Source organism: Saccopteryx bilineata, chromosome 3 (genome assembly GCF_036850765.1).
Source record: "Saccopteryx bilineata isolate mSacBil1 chromosome 3, mSacBil1_pri_phased_curated, whole genome shotgun sequence".
Classification (NCBI taxonomy): Eukaryota; Metazoa; Chordata; class Mammalia; order Chiroptera; family Emballonuridae; genus Saccopteryx; species Saccopteryx bilineata.
This window is the reverse complement of record NC_089492.1, coordinates 70,468,208-70,486,411: the sequence shown is the minus strand read 5'-3', so window position 1 is coordinate 70,486,411 and position 18,204 is coordinate 70,468,208. Positions and strand designations below refer to the sequence as shown.

At 44.4% G+C, this 18,204-nt stretch overlaps 1 protein-coding gene across 1 annotated transcript in view; it reads left to right on the top strand.

Annotated features, from left to right (window-relative positions):
- The window catches only part of C3H8orf89 (chromosome 3 C8orf89 homolog), a 40,745-nt gene extending 34,097 nt beyond the window's left edge, over positions 1-6,648 (top strand). The window contains exon 5 of the mRNA XM_066264689.1: positions 6,432-6,648. Coding sequence (XP_066120786.1) covers positions 6,432-6,619 — 188 coding nt within the window. The 3' untranslated portion in view covers positions 6,620-6,648. The remainder of the gene's footprint in view (positions 1-6,431) is intronic.
- Positions 6,649-18,204: the final 11,556 nt, after the last annotated feature.

Below are 18,204 nucleotides of genomic sequence, written 5' to 3'. Positions count from 1 at the left end.
CTTTTGCAGTGCTGGTCAACCTGGTCCCTCCTGTCCACTAGTGGGCATTCCAGCTTTCATGGTGGGCCAATTGTGGCACTGTTTGGTTGCTCTGCTACTGCCCACCATGAAAGCTGGAACTCCCACTAGTGGGTGGGAGGGGCCAGGTTGACCAGCACTGCAAAAGTGGGTGGTTTTTATAAAAAGGTTCACCATCATGGCCCTGATATGCGGATGTTGTTTCTCTTCATGTTGTCACAGAGCTCTCTTAGAGTTTCCTCGGAGTTTTTGGTCTTCTTTTCTTTTTGCTGTTCTGCTTCTGTGCTTTTGTTTATCTTGTCCTCTAAATCACTGATTCAATCCTCTGCCTCATCCAGCTTGCTTTTAATTCCTTCTAGTGTAGTTTTCATTTCTGATATTGTATTTGTCATTTCTGTCTTATTCTTTTTTATGATTTCAATACTTTTTTTGATGCTTGCTATCTCTTTATTTAGGTGCTCATTATTCCATCCATTGTTGCTCTAAGATCCTTGAGCATCCTAACAAACATTATTTTAAACTCTACATCTGGTATCTTGGTTGTAATACTTACCTGTTTTTAAAACTTCCTTTTTTTACCACCGACATAATTGTCTTTGTTTTGTTAATGCTTTTTTGAAGCTTTATATTATAAATGTAGTGATATAGCGTTCCATAACCCTTTATTATCTCAGGACCCTGGGGTAGGCTCTCTTCATTCACACATGGGCCATTGCAGTAGCATGTAAACAAGTTTGGCTTGGAATTTCTGACCTTTGAAATCCTTGAACACTGCAGCAAAAGCCTAAAACCTTGGCCTCCAATCACGTTACCCCCTTCTTCAAAAATAAGACCTCCTCATGACCGACAGATAAAGTATGGACTCTTACCTGAACACTGAACCCTTCACCAGCTTACCCTAATCTCCTGTCTGGCCTTATCTTCTAATTAATTTTTTCCCCTGTGTATCTTTAACATCCAACTACAGAAACATGTCTAGATGCCAACAGTTTGGATTCAAAAAACCTACTTATAAAATTGATTTATTCCCAAGTCCTTGGTGGCTAAGAGAGTTTATAGCACCAAACTGCATTTTTACCTATTTGGAGTGTAAGTTTACTCTTCGAAGCTTTAAAATTAGGCGTGCTCACCTCCACATTTCTGACATATTTGGTCAGAATTTTGTTTTTCGAGAAGAGACACTGAAAAATCAGTTAAACCAGGTAATTACACTTTTAATAATGTACACAAGATTATGGAGAATTTCCTGGCAGCTGTGGATCTAGACTTACCATCTCATCCCTAATTCTCACATGTTACAGATTCCTGGGGGCTTTAGACCAAGAGAACTAAATATAGCTTGCGACATAATGCATATGCCTAGCGTTTAAGTTCTCCAGTAAATTCTCAGTCATTTCCTGAAGTAATTTTACCCACAGTTAATGGTAAACTTTCTTGGCCCATGTAAGTGAAAAGTTTCCCTCTTTTTTGTCTTTTGCTGATTGTTATGTAAGACAGGGTTTTTCAGCAAAAACAGTATTAACAGTTTGGATTTATTAATTCTTTGCTGTGGGACTATCCTTTGCATTGAAGGATGTTTGGCAGCGTCCCTGGCCTTTACTCACAGGATACACTAGCACCCCCCAGTGTGGTCCCCAGAAATGTCTCCAGACATTGCCAGAGGTCATCAGGTGTCCAATTCACTCCCAATTGAGAACCATAGGATTAAGTATGCCATTTTCAGCATTATATGTTATTTATTATTTTGTCTTTTAGACAATCAGATGTTTTCTTCTTTACCCATGTAATGATTTTTTTTCTTTACTAGTTTAAGGGTTTTAGAAACTTTCCTATTTTTTGGTAATCAGAGTTATCTTCATCACTTTCATCTTGCACTTATGGACTAATGGAGTTAATAGAACACCTCCAAACAAACCGGAAACACCAAAATTACTAAGTAAGATCTTTATTGATGTTGTTGGTAGCAGTCAGAATTGACTTGTTGGGAGCTTTGCAAGTTCAGTCTCAGGACGTTCATAAGGTTTAAATGTTCATTAATGTGACCTTGAATATGTCCTTTCTCTAATTTCCATACACTATAAACAACTTGTGTGATTTACAGGAAGCATAAAATTAAAATATAAATGTTAATTGAAGCAAAAGGCATTTGTTTTACATCTTGGCCCAAATGAACACTTGCCTGCCTCTTTTCTAATAGGCCAAATGTATGGTTCTTCAGACCAAGTTTCCTTCTTTACCTGTGTGTAATGATTTTTTTCTTTACTAGTTTAAGGTTTTTAGAAACTTACTTATTATTCAGCTTTATGCCCTGACATGCCTACACCAGTTTCTGCAACAGGCTGAGTGTTCAGTGAATACTTGTTGATTTTTCTTCAGTCACACAAGTCATGAGAACTGAGAATCTCCTCAGCACCAAGCGTTGTTCTCAGTGATTGGGCTTGGGCTTGGGCTGCATCCCTCAATAATACGGAGGTCTCTGCTCTTGTGGAGCTTACATTCTAGTGAGAACATAGAGCCGACCAATATTAAATATAATAAAGAAGTCCATCACCTCATATATCGGGAGGTAGAAGTAAAATAGAAAACAACAAAATAGAATAGGGACAGGAAACCAGGACATCTGGAGTCAGAACAGGTTTAATGGAGAGGGTGACATTTGAGCCAAGACTTGAAAGAGATGAAGTAGTTAAACTCCTAGGAAACAGTCATTCTCTTGGAGCCAGCAAAGATCTCAAGGTGGGATGGCACCTGGCCTGTCGGAAGAAACCAGGAATTGGTGTGGCTAATCTCAGTGTGGAAGACCAGGTAACGGAAGTGATGTCTCACTTTGTAGGGCCTTGGAAGGGACGTTGTATCTAACTCTGATCGATAAGAGGAGCCACTGAAGAATGTTAACAAAGGAATGATTTTAATGTGATTTAAGTATTTAAAGGATCATTTGGCAACTGTCGTCGATTTCAGTAGTTACACTATTATTAAAAAAATGACCCATACAACTTCCACCTCTGGCTACGATGAAATAGCTTCTATCAGACAACTTTACCACCAAGAATTAGCATAAGAAATAGTTATAAAAATATAATAAAAATTATTTTTATAAAAAATAATATAGAAGTAATATATTGTATATTATTATATGTAATATAAAATAATAAAATTAAAAATACAAATGCTCTAAGGTATCAAGAGCTATCATTTCCAGTGGGACTTGAGAGGCTGAGATACTGGAGAAATAACTGCAGTGACCTGAGCCCAGAATTCTGTGAGCAGTTCTCCCCACAGGTGTTTGCCTCTTTCGGGGTGGCATGTCTGCTGGGTACTGTTTCAGGACCTCGAGCAGAAAACAGCTTCTGGAGGCTAAAGAAGTAAGCAGAGGTTTCAGTAACTTAGCATTTGCTGGGGAGACAGAGCAGGGAGTTCCAGGTTTCCAGGAGAGCCCTTAGTAAACGTCCAGGCTCTTGGCTAAAACTCCTGACAGCCACCCGCTATACAGGCACACCAAGGAGAGCCTGGCTCTCATCCACACTGGACCAGATTAAAGTGGATGGCCGTCAGAGAGAAATGGAATCTCTCTGGAAAACTATGAGACAAACAGGTACATTGTTTGGGTCACTTGTTTTCTTTAGAGGAGTCTTTTAATATTAATTCAATCATTTTAATTTTAGAACTCTTAAAGCATTCTAATTCTTCAATCAATTTTGGTAAGTTATATTTTCTAGAATATTTTTGCATTTTGTCTAAGTTTTGAAATTCATAGGCCCAAAGTTGAGTGTTTGCTCTGTCTGTACTTCTGTTCCTCTTCTCCTAATACTATTTATTTGTTCTTTTGGACTGTTTTCATGACTAGTCTCACCAGAGGCTTTCCTTGTCTGTTACTTTTAGTCAGTGAAGAACTCTTGTCTTTTTTACAAATCCTTCCTATTGTATGTTTGTTTTCTACTTTATTAATTTCTCCTCTTTTCCATATTATCTTTTCTCCCACATTCTTTGGGTTTATTCTTTTCCTAATGTATATCTTATACCTGGCTTATTTTTAGCCTTCTTTGCTAGCACTGGAATTTTAGAACCATAGATGGGTTTATACCTAACATTTCTCTCTCTATCTCTCTCTCTCTCTCTCTTTAAGTGAGAGGAAGAAAGATAGAGACAGACTTCTGTATATGCCCGACCAGGATCCACCCGGCAACCCCTATCTGGAGCCAATGCTCAGACCAACCAAGCCATCCTCAGTACCTGGGGCTGATGCTTGACCCAAATGAGCCACTGGCTGCAAGAGGGGAAGAGAGAGACAAGGGGGAGTGGGAGGAGGAGAGAAGCAGATGGTCGCTTCTTCTGTGCCCTCGGACCGGGATTGAACCTGGGACATTTGCATGCTGGGCTGATGCTCTATTCACTGAGCCAATTGGTCATGGCCCCTAACATTTCTCTTTTGCTTTATCACATAAGTTTTGTAATACTTTATTTATAATCTGGTCAAATGTTTATTATGATTTCTTTTTGATGAATAATTTAGAATGTATGTATAATTTCCAAGTAGTTGAGAATTTTTAATTTATTTTATTGTCAACAATAATTTAATTTTATTGGTCTGTAGGATAACAGTTCTTTGAAGTTTTTTGAATATTGCTTAATACTTAGAGTCTAGTTAATTTGTAGCCAGAGGGACATTCTAAGATTAAACCCATTGCAGTACTAAGAATAGGAATGCTGATTGTATTCTTGCCCTCTGCTTTCTCTCTGAACTCCCCACGCATGTTACACACACAACCAAAAACAAAACAAACAAAAAACCCAACCATCTTGGAGGTTTGAAGACAGCTATTTTGATGCTTAAAACTGTTTGAAATGAAATAATAGTATTTTCAAAAAATTCATTTATTATTTTCAAAGACTTGTATGTTTCTAAATAGAAGTATTTGTACATATTTATATATTTAGGGCAATATGTAGTGATTACATGGGAACTTTGAATTTGATGAAAGTAGGTTCAAATCCTGGCCCTAGCAGTTGCTAGGTATTTGCCATCAGGCAAGTATTTTAGCCTCACTAAATTTTTTTTAACTCTATAATCCAAGGCCCTGGCCAGTTGGCTCAATGGTAGAGCATCAGCCTGGGATGTAGATGTTCCAGGTTTGATTCCTGGTCAGGGCACACAGGAGAAGTGGCCATCTGCTTCTCTACCCTTCTCCCCCCCCCCCCCCTATCTCTCTTCCTCTCCCGCAACCATAGCTTGATTGGTTTCAGCACATCAGCCCAGAGCACTGAAGATAGCTCTGTTGAGCCCCAGCCTCAGGTGCTAAAGATAGCTCCAATGAGAGCATCTCCCCAGATGGACAGGACATTGGCCCAGATGGGAGTTGCTGGGTGGATCCTGCTCAAGGCGCATACAGAAGTCTGTCTCTCTATCTCCCCTCCTCCCAACTTGGAAAAAGAAGAAAAAAAATTTATAATCCAAGCTAGTATGAGTTACCTACTTCATAGTGTTGTATGGATGAGAAAGGATGAAAGAAGTACTTGATGTAGAGAGATCACTCAGTTAGTGTTAACCTGTTATCATTATTACTACCATCTACAATAGAGGCTTGATTAATGCTTCAGTTAGAGAAGGACTAATTTTACTTTACAGTTTTACTATGTCACTTCGCTTAGTATATGTGAAAAATGGTTTTATTTGGAGAAAATAACTTAGTAAGCATCTAAAATATTAAATGAGATAATTAAAGAGATAAGTTTTTTATAGAGACTAAATTTTTTATAATTATTTATAGAGAATAAATTCCACAGCCATCCCATGTTTTAAGAAACATGTCACAGACACAGATTTAGTTTTATATAACTAAATGCGATCATTGCAGGCTTTTTAGTTAAATATATATGTATTTTTTTAATTAAGTGAGAGGTGGAGAGGCAGGGAGGCAGAAAGAAAGGCTTCCAAATGTGCCTTGATTGGGATCCATCTGGCAAGCCCTATCTGGGGCTGCTGCTCCATTGCTTGGCAACTGAGCTATTTCAGCACCTGAAGCAAGGCCATCTGAGCCATCCTTAGCACCTGGGGCCAACTTGCTCAAACCATTCAAGCCATGGCTGTGGGAGGAGGGGAGAGAGATAGAGAGGACAGGGAGGTGTGGAGAAGCAGATGGTTGCTTCTCTTATGTGCCCTGACTGGGAATCAAACCAGGGACTTCTAATCTGGCCCGACACTCTATTGCTGAGCCAACCGGCCAGGGCCTGTTAAATATTTTTGGAGATGACTTATCACAGTCACTTTAGAAAGTAAGCAGTTACGGTTCTGCTTCAGAGGACTGACAGTGTTTGATGGTCATTTGAGGAACAGGCATTTTGTTTGCACTATATTTTAGATGGTCATTAACGTGTGATTATTTGAATTTTAGTAGCTGGTTTGTTTCTCACAGGTTCTGGCTTCGGCAATCCTCTTGCCGGAGCACCATCTCAGTACTTACAGAGACTTTCCAAAATGGCCATACTGGAGTATGATACCATCCGCCAAGAAACAATCAGAAAGTCCAAAAAGGGTCGGAAGCAACAGCTGCAAGACTTCCGGTCACTCACACGGTGTGATGCTGCCTTCACTAGCTTTTAAGGCTTATACTTTTTTCGTTTCTTTTTCTTTTTCTTTCTTTTTGATATGTGATATACAATGATATAGGTAACAATGAAAATGTAAATAGGAAATAAATATTTTATGTGACATACAGAATAATTTTGTGTTTTGTTAACATTACAAAGAGACATTTAAGTTATAGTTTATGCAGACATAAGCATAAGACAAATTGTATTTCCTGAATTTTATGCACATTGATTCTATTTTTTGACTCAACTCGAGAAATGTTTTTAGAGTACCTGTCTGCACAATAACCTTCCCTGGGAACCGTGGAAGATTCAAGAAAGAGTGAGCACTTTTTGTTGGGGTTAGAAAGCACCCAATTAAAACCCCTCCTTTTTCCTGCTTGAATTTGAAATCCTGGCTTAGATAAGTGGCAGCCTCCTAACACTGAACTTAAGACTTGGGCCAATGCACAAACCCGGGTAGTGCTGATGGTTTGGGCTCACTTGCCAAGTCAGGGCCTTCTCAGCCAAGCACAACGCAGCTTCTCTACTGCGTAGACAAGCTGGTAGGTCCCTGAGGGGGAAGGCAGTGGGGAGCAGGAAGAAGGTCTAGATCAGGTCTAGATAGCTCTTCTCTAGAAGTGCTTGTCAGTACCCTCCCTGTGAGACCGGGAGAAAACAGGACGCCAATGCCTGTGACCAGGGAGAGTGGCATACAAACTGTAGTAGAACCGCAGAGTGCTCTACAAGTTCAGGAGCAAGGCGGTGGTGTCCAGCGGGAAGGCTTCATGGAAGATGCAGTGTTTGAAATGGACCTTAAAGGCAGGAGTGGTGGAGGGAGAGGGCGTTTCCAGAACATGGGGTAACATAGCAGAGGTACACTGTGCATTGTGGCTGATGCACATGAATGAACTGGGAAGCAGAGGGCAGGTGGCAGAATTCACATGCCACAGCCACCAAGCCAAGTACCATGGGGAGTGACACCAATGAGACGAAGGCTGTGGTCACCCAGGGGTAATTATGAGGCTAGACTGTGATGGGAGGAGACTGGGAGAAGGGAAACCAGTGGAGAGGTGTTTATAGAAGTTAAGGGAAGACTCAGTAGAAAGGTAGAAACAGGATATCAAGGCAAAGAACCTAAGGTCAACTGACTGGACATAGGATGTCAAGATAGGGAGAATCAAAACCAGCTCATGTCCAGTTTTAGACACGAGAGTCTCAGGAGAGATGCTAGTTTTGTGGAATAACAGGGTGACGTCAACTTTGAGTACATTCAGTTTAAGGCACCACCAGGAGGTCCATCCATACAGAGATGCCAAACAGGTAGTTGAAAGGAGGTATGCAGTTCCGGGAAAAGGTACTTGACTAGACTGAGAACTTGGAAAAACGTGCATTGCAAAGGCTGAGGTTTTCTGTTAAAAATGTAGAGAAAGAAGAGAGCCCAGATTCATAAGAGAAGAGAGGAAATAGGAAGAAGACAAAGGCAGAAGAAGAAAAAAATAGCATCATAGATATAAGGGAATGAACACATTTCATGTTTTTGCATGCTTTATGTTCATGTATAAAATACACTATTAATATGTATGCATTTGAATGCATTATCACAATGCATTAATTCCTAGGGTGTAATCATATAAACTTACATCTGAATTTTGGTTGAGAATAGTTTAGATAGTACCCAGATCTTTTCTCTCTTCTAGCTGCCCACTCTGAGTATGGTCAGTGATTTAAGAAATGGGAAACAGGAGAAAAGTTCCTCTCAAAAATTTGATTAAGTCTATATTTCATGAGCACTTCTAAATACCTTTGTCAAATGAGTTCCATCTAGTAAGCTCCTACTGTGTACTCTCAACATTTAACATTATTTGTAAACCTTGCAAGCACCCTAAAAAGTCAGTAGGTGACATTATTCCTGCTTTATAAATAAAGTAAACAAAGGGTCTTCATTTTACACTGGGTCTTGAGCTAGAAAATAGGAGAACAAAAGTTTCACCCACTAAGCTGTGAAGCCATGTATATAAACTTATTGGAATAATAACTTTTTAAAAACATGAGCTTAGTTGATACATTATGGTTGTTGGGTAAACAAGTGTTTGTTTCTTTTTCCTTTTTGTGACAGAGACAGAGAGAGGGACAGACAGACAGAAAGGGAGAGAGATGAGAAGCATCAATTCTTTGTTGCAGCACCTTAGTTGTTCATTGATTACTTTCTCATGTGCCTTGACTGGGAGGCTACAGCAGAGCGAGTAACCCCTTGCTCAAGCCAGCCACCTTGGGTTCAAGCTGGTGAGCTGTGTTCAAACCAGATGAGCCCGCGCTTGGGCCAGGGAGCTTGGGGTTTTGAACCTGGGTCCTCTGGGTCCTAGTCCAATGCTCTGTCCCAGGGGTCCCCAAAGTTTTTTACACAGGGGGCCAGTTCACTGTCCCTCAGACCATTGGAGGGCCAGACTATAAAAAAAACTATGAACAAATCCCTATGCACACTGCACATATCTTATTTTAAAGTAAAAAAACAAAACAGGAACAAATACAATATTTAAAATAAAGAACAAGTAAATTTAAATCAACAAACAGACCAATATTTCAATGGGAACTATGCTCCTCTCACTGACCACCAATGAAAGAGGTGCCCCTTCCGGAAGCGCTGTGGGGGCCGGATAAATGGCCTCAGGGGGCCGCATGCGGCCGGGGGCGGGGCATAGTTTGGGGATCCCTGCTCCATCCACTGCACCACTGCCTGGTTTGCTCGCTGTGTGGGGCAGCCCCATGTGTATGTATAGTCTATGGAAGGCTGCGGGTGCTTGCCCTCAGGGTGGCAGATTGCGAATTGCAGACTGCCTGCCTGCTTGGGGAGGGGCCATTGTTTGCTAGAGAAGGGTTTTTTCCCCCAGCCATTTTGGGAGTGCTGAGGCTGGCGGGGGCCTGTGAGTCCAGGTGAGTCCAGAATGCTGAGGGGCTTGGGAACCCTGCCTGTTTGCTCATCCTCCGTTAGGAGACTTGAATAAACAGAATGGCTCACCAATTTCTGGCTCCACTGTTCCTTTACTGTCTGCCCAAATCCAATGAGAACCTGCATCTACATGGCCATGGCGGCAGCCACTGGCCTTACAATGGTTTAGTTACTTAAAATTTAGGGGAGGGTAGTATTTGCACAGAGGAAAATATAACGTTGAGTTCCTGACTCATGATGCCAACACATCTTGGAGCATTTATAGCAGTAGAACAGAAAGCACCCCTCCCCCATCCCCCCATGAAGCAGTTCAACTGAAGTCAATTCAAGAAAGGATTGGAATGTTTATTTCTGTTTAATAAATGAGATATGCTGACAATAATTAATCACCTTTTTAGCCTTGGGTTAAATTTAATTTAACTTATGTTTTTCATTAAATCTTTTTTTTTTTAACCCACATGCTCCACTTTCTTGCATTGTACTTACTTACTCTTTTTGTTCCTTGTAGACTTTTTAGAAAAAAGCAGCATGCGTTTAGTACACAGAAGGCTCAGCTCACCCCCAGTTAGATAAACCCACAATGAGGAGATAAGGATGAAGTGCCAAGTTCTGATGCTGTAGCTGCCCAGGATATTAGATTTATGTTTGGGGTTAAAGACAGTCTTGCCAGAAATGATCTTTTTGCATCTGTAATTTAGACATGCCACCTGTGTAAGCCACATCAATCATAATTTTGAGAAACCGTACCTTATGATAAATATTTAGGATAGTAAGACTGAGTCCTGATTTTAGGATGAGAAAACAGTTCTTTACTGTGTAGTTACTTCAGTGAAGGATGAATAGTTTCAAAGAAGTTTTCTAAGACTCACTGTCTTCTCTAGTTCTAAGCTCATCAGACAAGCCTCTAATATGGAATTTAGATTCCCGAGTAGATAAGTCAGCAAAGAGCAGATTCCTTCCCTGGATGACAATAATAACTAAATTGTTTACATGTTCACTATGCACAGGGCACTGTGCTAAACGCTTTTCATCTAATATATATTTTTAAAAGATTTTATTTATTGATTTTAGAGAGAAGCAGGGTGGGGTGAGGAATGGGAAACATCAACTCATAGCAGTTGCTTCTTGTATATGCCTTGACCAGGCAAGCCCAGGTCTTTAAACTGGTGACCTCAGTGTTCCAAGTCGACACTTCATCTACTGCGCCACCTCAGGTCAGGCTCGTCTAATATCTTATTGAATCATTCCAACAACCCAACTTGACAACCTCTTGTCAGCTTATTCTCACTCCATTCCCCTGGAAGACAACATACCTTTTCTTTCCTCTTCAGTTTTTCGGTGCCTTTCCCAGCCTCTCCCTTTTAGCTAATGGCCTTCCTCCTTGTTTCCTGGGGAGTATAGGCTCCGTCAGAGGAGAACTTGCATCCAGTCCTCTGCGAACCTGCTTTGCTCTGTGCTCCTGTACCTCCTGCCATTCCCCTGAGAGCAGCCCCCACTGTGCACAGATGCAGCTCTGTCTCCTCTCATTCCAGCAGCTGGATCCCCAAACCACCATGTTTCCACTTGATGCAATTATCCCACCAGCATAAAAGCTTGCTGCAGAATCTCCTGTCTCACACCCACACGTGGCCTCTTATGACGTGCCTCTTCCTGCGTCTCCTTTCACAACTGTGCCAGCCACTTTTCGGTCTCCTGGACGAGGTCAGACAGCTAGTGCAGTGGCATATCTGGGATTTGCACCTTAGAGGCCCCGTCACTTGAACTGTTTCTTGGCAGAGCCTCACCAGCACGTGTTCGGAGTGCCTTCTTGCTCCACTCCTGGGTGCTGGCCTTCCGTCTCTACCTGGTACTTTGGTTCCCCTGGGGGGAGGGGTGGTGGACACTGTGGTGTGCCATCCAGATCCCCCTGTTGGCCCACAGCACTCGTTCCCCAGCTCCGGGGGTGGTCATGGGGACACTGCTCTCAGCTTATCCATTCTACAACCCTGGTAGCTGGCACTGTGCCCCGCACGTCACGGGACCCCAGAAGCACTGGATTATTTTGTAAGAAAGAATGCAGAGCTAGAGGTCAGTTGATGATGAGACGGTTCAGAGCAAAGACATTGGACTTTTTCATCAACAAAGGGGAGACAGGATCACCAACAAGACTTCTGAGGAGTGGGAACAGGCAGGAGATCCTGACAAGTGAGTGGCAAACTTGGTTAGCACCTGAGAGACAGAAACCGGGTCTAGTTCAGTAGGCCCTGTCTTCAAAGCTAGCAGCCTGAAGTCAATTGCCTGGTTGGGGATGAGCTCATTGTCTCAGGACAAATCCTCGAAAAGCACAGTGAGATGGAAGCGAGCATGAGGGTTGATGGGCGGTGCTGTCAGGAGAGGCCCGAGGAGGGAGGGAGAGCCCCAGGCATGGGCGCAGGAGCTGGACAGCAGCGCCGTGTCAGGGAAGGCCTCGGCCAACGCACATGGAGCTGCAGCTGCAGAGCGCAGTGGTCAACCCTGCAGCAGGGAGATTTCACCTCTGTTAGCTCCATCTCTCCCCCACTGGTCAGTCCATTGCTGGCTGTGAGTGTTTGGGAAGGGCTGTGGCCCCGGGCACAGGGCTCTCCTGCGGAGGGAAAGCCTGCAGCACTCAGCTGAGAGCAGTGTCCCCATGACCACCCCCGGAGCTGGGGAACGAGTGCTGTGGGCCAACAGGGGGATCTGGATGGCACACCACAGTGTCCACCACCCCTCCCCCCAGGGGAACCAAAGTACCAGGTAGGGACGGAAGGCCAGCACCCAGGAGTGGAGCAAGAAGGCACCCCGAGCACGTGCTGGTGAGGCTCTGCCAAGAAACAGTTCAAGTGACGGGGCTTCATGGGCAGGGTCAAGGACGGCTGTCACCACCTTTGGGACTGAAAGAACGAGGGAGGAAAATAGTGTCACCTGAGCCCAGTGGGGACAGGAGCTGTAGTCATGGGGGACACCAGAAGATACACCACGATAAGTCCCCAACCCCCTTTTACCATCACTGTCCACCTCCCCACTGCCCCATGTCGGCCAACCCCCTGAAGGCCAGTCGCTAGCAGAGCCCGGTGATGCGGTCTCCAGGAGGCAGCCTCTTGGCTCAGAGCAGGGTGAACGGAGTGGATCCTGGGGAAGCAAACGGAGAACCACCAGAGAAGGGCGTACGTTCAAAACTCTCCAGGGATTAGAACTTGGGGCAAAGAGTGACAGCTGCTCTGCCCTGCCTTCCGGACATTTCTACTGACCAAGCCTGTTGCTGACCTAGAGCCTGGGATGGAACTGAGTTTTGGGTAGGTTGCTGCTGTCAGGCTTGTACCCTCAGTACAGGGGCAAAGTTGAACAAAAGTTGGAGCCAAATGGTCCCGATGGAAGGACCAGTGGGAAAGAAGGCATGGAGAGTAACGGAAAGCCCAAGAAAGCACGGACTCCACCAACCCCACAGAACTAAGGCCGTCTGACCCGCCTCCGTTCCCACCAAGCCCTGCTGCTTTTGTTCGGTTCCCACTACCGAGGTGGTCCCAGCACCAGAGCTGGGTGGAGGACCAGATCTTCTCCCAGTGGCACTTGGACAGCTGAACTTGAGGAGGGCAGCCTGGAAAGCCTGTGAGATGTCAGGAGGGGAAAGGTGGGAGCAGGATCCCTTAAACTGAGGGCGTTGGACGGAATGGGGATGATGCCAGGGTCGGCGGTCATGACCCGTCGCCTAGAAATCACCAGCGTCTGATAATGAACTCGCATGGAGTCCAAATGACAGTGGTGAATTTTATTTGTTCCTTTTCCCACCCATCGGCTTGACTCAGACATCTGAGAATGCCTGTCTCACCGGAGCCCCTCGCTCTCTGTTTGATCCCTGCAGCCCAGCTCCGCCCTTCCCTGTCTTGGCTTGCTCCTAGGACTGGGAGTGTAAGCCTCTCCAAGTGTTTTCCCTGAGAAGATGAGAAGGTAGTGGCTTGTGAACATTCCTCTTTGGAAGCAGACTGGGTCTCTTAGGTTTTTCACAGAGGAGCACCTGCAAGACACAGCCCTCTTAGTAAATGTGACCACTCCCATAGCACTGCTTTGATGTGTCATTTAGATCCAGTCGCCTTCCCACCCTGAGTGACGCTAGGGAGGAAGGGGAGAGGGAGAATGAAAGCTCTGTCCTTCCACCCTGGAAATAGTAATAACAACTGTTATTCTAGTGGTTCTCATACTGAGTGGCTGCTCTACGCAGGTACACATTAGATGCTGTAGTGTGTAACGCTGGCCACCCTCTCCCCAAAGCTATATCCATGTCCTCATCCCTGGAACCTGTGAAGGTGACATTATTTGGAAAAAGGGTCTTTGTAGGTACCATTAATTTAAGGACCTCAAGATGAGATCATCCTTGGTTATCCCATGGGGGGGCCCTAAATCCAGTGACAAAGGTCCTTATAACAGATACAGAGTGACGCAAGAGAAGACCGCCAAGAGAAAGAATATCGGAGCAGAGACTGGAGTTCTGCGGCCACACTCCCAGGATGGCCCGGAGCCAGCAGAAGCCCAGGAGGCCAGCAGTGATTCTTCCCTGGAGCCTTGGAGGGAGGCAGCCCTGTGGACGCTGGGCTTCAGTCTCCCGCTCTCTGGAGCCGTGAAGCAGTAAGTCCCTGTTTTAAATCACCCCGTTCTCTCGGTGGCCCCAGGAACACAAACAAACGCTTTACATGTAAGCGTTGTTTTTAATCCTCACCGTAATCAATAAGGTGAAGGTCTTATTTTACCATTTTATAGAAAAAGCAGAGGCAGATTAAGGTCGGTTGAGGCCCCGGGCACATAAGAAAATATTGGGCCCCTTAAAAAAAAAGGGAGAGACAGGGAAAATAAAAACACGTGTTAACCATATTTTTAATTAAATAAAAAATATTTTGTACTATTAATGTTAAAATTGTACATATGAGACCAAACTTGATGTCATTAGAAAAAAGTATAAAGTTGGGGTTTTGTGGGGCCCTTCAGAAGTCGGGGCCCAGGGCGTGCGCCTGGTACACACGCCATTAAATCCACCCCTGAGAAAAAGAAATGTGGTTTGAATCTGGGGTTGCCTGAATCGCGAGTCCCTGCGCCCTCTGTCACGTACAATGTCCTTGCTATGTCCTTCGGTATGAAAAGTGTGTTTCTGGCTCGTGAGAGGCCCTCGCCTGCCCTGCTCAGGCTTGTCCATCTGCAGCATTTAACTGATGGGCTGTTGTGTTGGCCACAGAGTGGAGCTGTGGATACAAAGTCAATTGTCATTCATTCCTCCTCCTTCACCCCAGATAGGGCCTGAAGCTTCAGGGGGAGGAAATTAAACTGTGCATAATGACCAACATCTATAGAGTGATTTATGGATTACCAAACCCTTTCACTCACACTATTTCATCTGAGCCTTGGAAGATGAGGTTACTTGGGGATGTTACAGATGGACGACTTATTTCACACACAAGGACAACAGAGGGCTCCCAAGTCAAGTGGGCCCTTGGGTGCCACGTGGTTACTGAGAGCGCCCCACAGCACCCTGTCCCTCCTTGAGGTCCACAGCAAACTCATATAATCAGCCATATGATTTCAGGTGCTTATCAGTTATTTTGTTTTTCTATCTGGATTTTTTTTTTTTTTTTTGTATTTTTCTGAAGCTGGAAACGGGGATAGACAGTCAGACAGACTCCCGCATGCGCCCGACCGGGATCCACCCGGCACGCCCACCAGGGGCGACGCTCTGTCCACCAGGGGGCGATGCTCTGCCCCTCTGGAACGTAGCTCTGCCGCGACCAGAGCCACTCTAGCGCCTGGGGCAGAGGCCAAGGAGCCATCCCCAGCGACCGGGCCATCTTTGCTCCAGTGGAGCCTCGGCTGCGGGAGGGGAAGAGAGAGACAGAGAGGAAGGAGAGGGGGAGGGATGGAGAAGCAGATGGGCACCTCTCCTGTGTGCCCTGGCCGGGAATCGAACCCTGGACTTCTGCACGCCAGGCCGACGCTCTACCACTGAGCCAACCCACTAGGGCCTTCTATCTGGATTTTTCTCCCTTGAAAATAAGGGAGGCCTGCCAATGGGAATTATGAGGAGCTGGCTCCTCCTGGAACAGGGATGGGGTGTTGTATCAATGACTGATGTCAGCAGACAGCCCCAAGTCAGAGGAAGGCTGAACTGAGACCTACTGTAGAATAAATATTTGTGATTCCTCTAGCAGTTCTTGCCTCTTAATGTATAGCTTTTGCAAAATGCTTACAATCTGTAGCCTGATTGATGCTTATGTTTAAAGAAGTATAGAAATGGCCACGAGGATCTCGTGATTCCTCCAACGCATTCAACTAAACACAGAAAATGTGTGAGTACACAGCTAGGGGCACAACTGACTTTCCTTGGAAGGCAAGCTGATACCTACACGAAATAGAGAGGTGAGGAGAAGGATGCTTTCAGTTCATGGAGAGTGTTGTTGCTTGTGCATGTTTTGGTCTGAAACTGAAGAAATATCCGTCTAATTTTCTACAATTCTACAAACCTGAGTATATAATCTGAGATCATGCACACATGATGACAGACCAAAATCCTACTGTTCAAAACCTGGATCTAGTGAAATCATGCCACCAGGGAATTTACCCTAAAACGGACAATATCTGAAGGACCTGACACACTTAACATCTGTGCTTATAGAGTGCTGTTTTGGCCACAATGAAAAAAAGAAAAAGAAAAGACAGCTTTGGTTCATGACAAGTCAGTTTCGTATAATGTAAATATATTTTCGCAGATCCAAAATATTCACAAGTTGACTTACTTGCCCATCAGAAGATTTGGCACACACACTTGAAACAATTCCTGGATAGGGCTGAAAGCAAATAGTCTTATGCATATACTGACATGAAAACTCAACACACAGCTTCTGTCTTCTAAGTTGCCTGAAAACAGTCACCCACCCTAGAGCTGACCTCGTGTGCCCCATCCTATTTCTGGGCAAGTTTATCCCAGACCAGCTTGTCCATGACTTGGGAAGACCAAGGAGTGTGGCTATGGCCTGAGATCCAATCCAGAGGTAAGGAGGGTGACCTTGGGCTCCAGCGTGGAGCCCCACCTGATCAGCTCGTTGCCAAGTCCCACATCTGTCTCTCTCGGAGCAGTTGTGGATGTGGAATATTGTGGATCTTCCAGCAACACAGTGACGTGACGTGGTGAGTATATTTACCCGGCCATATGGAGTTCGTGCTAGAACACAGGTTTACTGCGTGAGCTCTGATGCCAGGCTGCTTGTGATCAAATGCCCACCCTGAAACGTGATAGCTGTGTGATTGTGGTCAGGTTTCTTTGCCTTCCCACGTGTCATCTGGAACATAGATATTTAAAAGAATAATAATAACGACACCTACTTCTTGGAGGTGTTGGGAGAGGTGAACAAAATAATGTGTCTGCCACAGGTGCTTATTCTCTTATTTTAACCCTTCAGGATGGTTCCCAGCCCCAGGCAAAAGCCTTGGCTGGTCGGGTGTGCAGGAAACACAAGTCCTTCATGGACATGGACTAAACTGTGACCTGAGAAGCGCTGAGCAGCTGCTGTCCCCCAGTGTGGAGGAGGCTGGGCGGGACACAATGATCAGTTCCTGGTGCTCTTTTCAACCTGAGCAGAAAAATTATAGTTTTAATAAGATGAAAGGGGGCTTGCGAGCTCCCAACAAAATCACAGGGACCACGGTGTGTCCGTGCCGTCTCTGGGTCACCTGAGGTTTGGATAACAGACTCCACATACAGTGAAAGGACCACACTGGGGCATTCCACTGAGACTTGGCTTTCCCTCAGAGACATCAGAAAACGGGCCGGAGTCTTTCATAACTGCCAGAGTTCACCTGGGAGGGTGGTGCAAGTATGTTTAGAAGGACTCTTCTGAGTCCTCTGAGCTCTGTCCTGCCAGGCAGTAGGTCTGATTTCTTATATTGTGTAGTGACAGCTTACAATTTTGAGTTAGAGAATAATGAGTACGTCCTTAGCTCTATTTTTGAAAGATAATAAGTCAAGGATCATGCTGGTGTTTAAATATTGCTATGTTTTCTTAAATAAATTTTTACACTAGCCCATTCCTTTCCCCTTCACTTTCTAAGTAAAGGACATCAATATTCAACTCTTGTACTTACTATTTTGATTCTAGAAAATAGCATAGAATCTAGGATTCTCTCCTACACCCTTTTTGCCAGCCCCACCATGGTTTTCTGCTTCCTCTGAGTGTTTCATTCAGACTTACTGTCCAATGATTAACACCGATGCATGAGACACCCCCCCACACACACACACAGAGCACAGCACACAAAATCAGCCCTCAGTGAATAACTTACTATATTCTGCCTCCATCTTGAAAACAGCAACTTTCACTGTCTACCCCCCACCCAGCTGTCCACGAAGTAGCACCAGAACTCTGAGACCAGAAAAACATAGGAGTTGTTAGGTTGCTAAGATGGAATGTGACATTTCCATGCAGACCTGTGAGATGAGGATGGGTTCACAGCAAGTGACATTCAGAGGAGGCACAGATTAGTAACTAATCCATTGTCATCTGCCTGATTTATGTCACGTCCTAAGCAGTCAACAAACAATATTTCATTTATTTCTCACAACAGCCTCAGGTATTATTGTTATCATTATTATCCTCATTTTTCAATGAGGCTCAGAGAGATTAGGTATCGTTCTT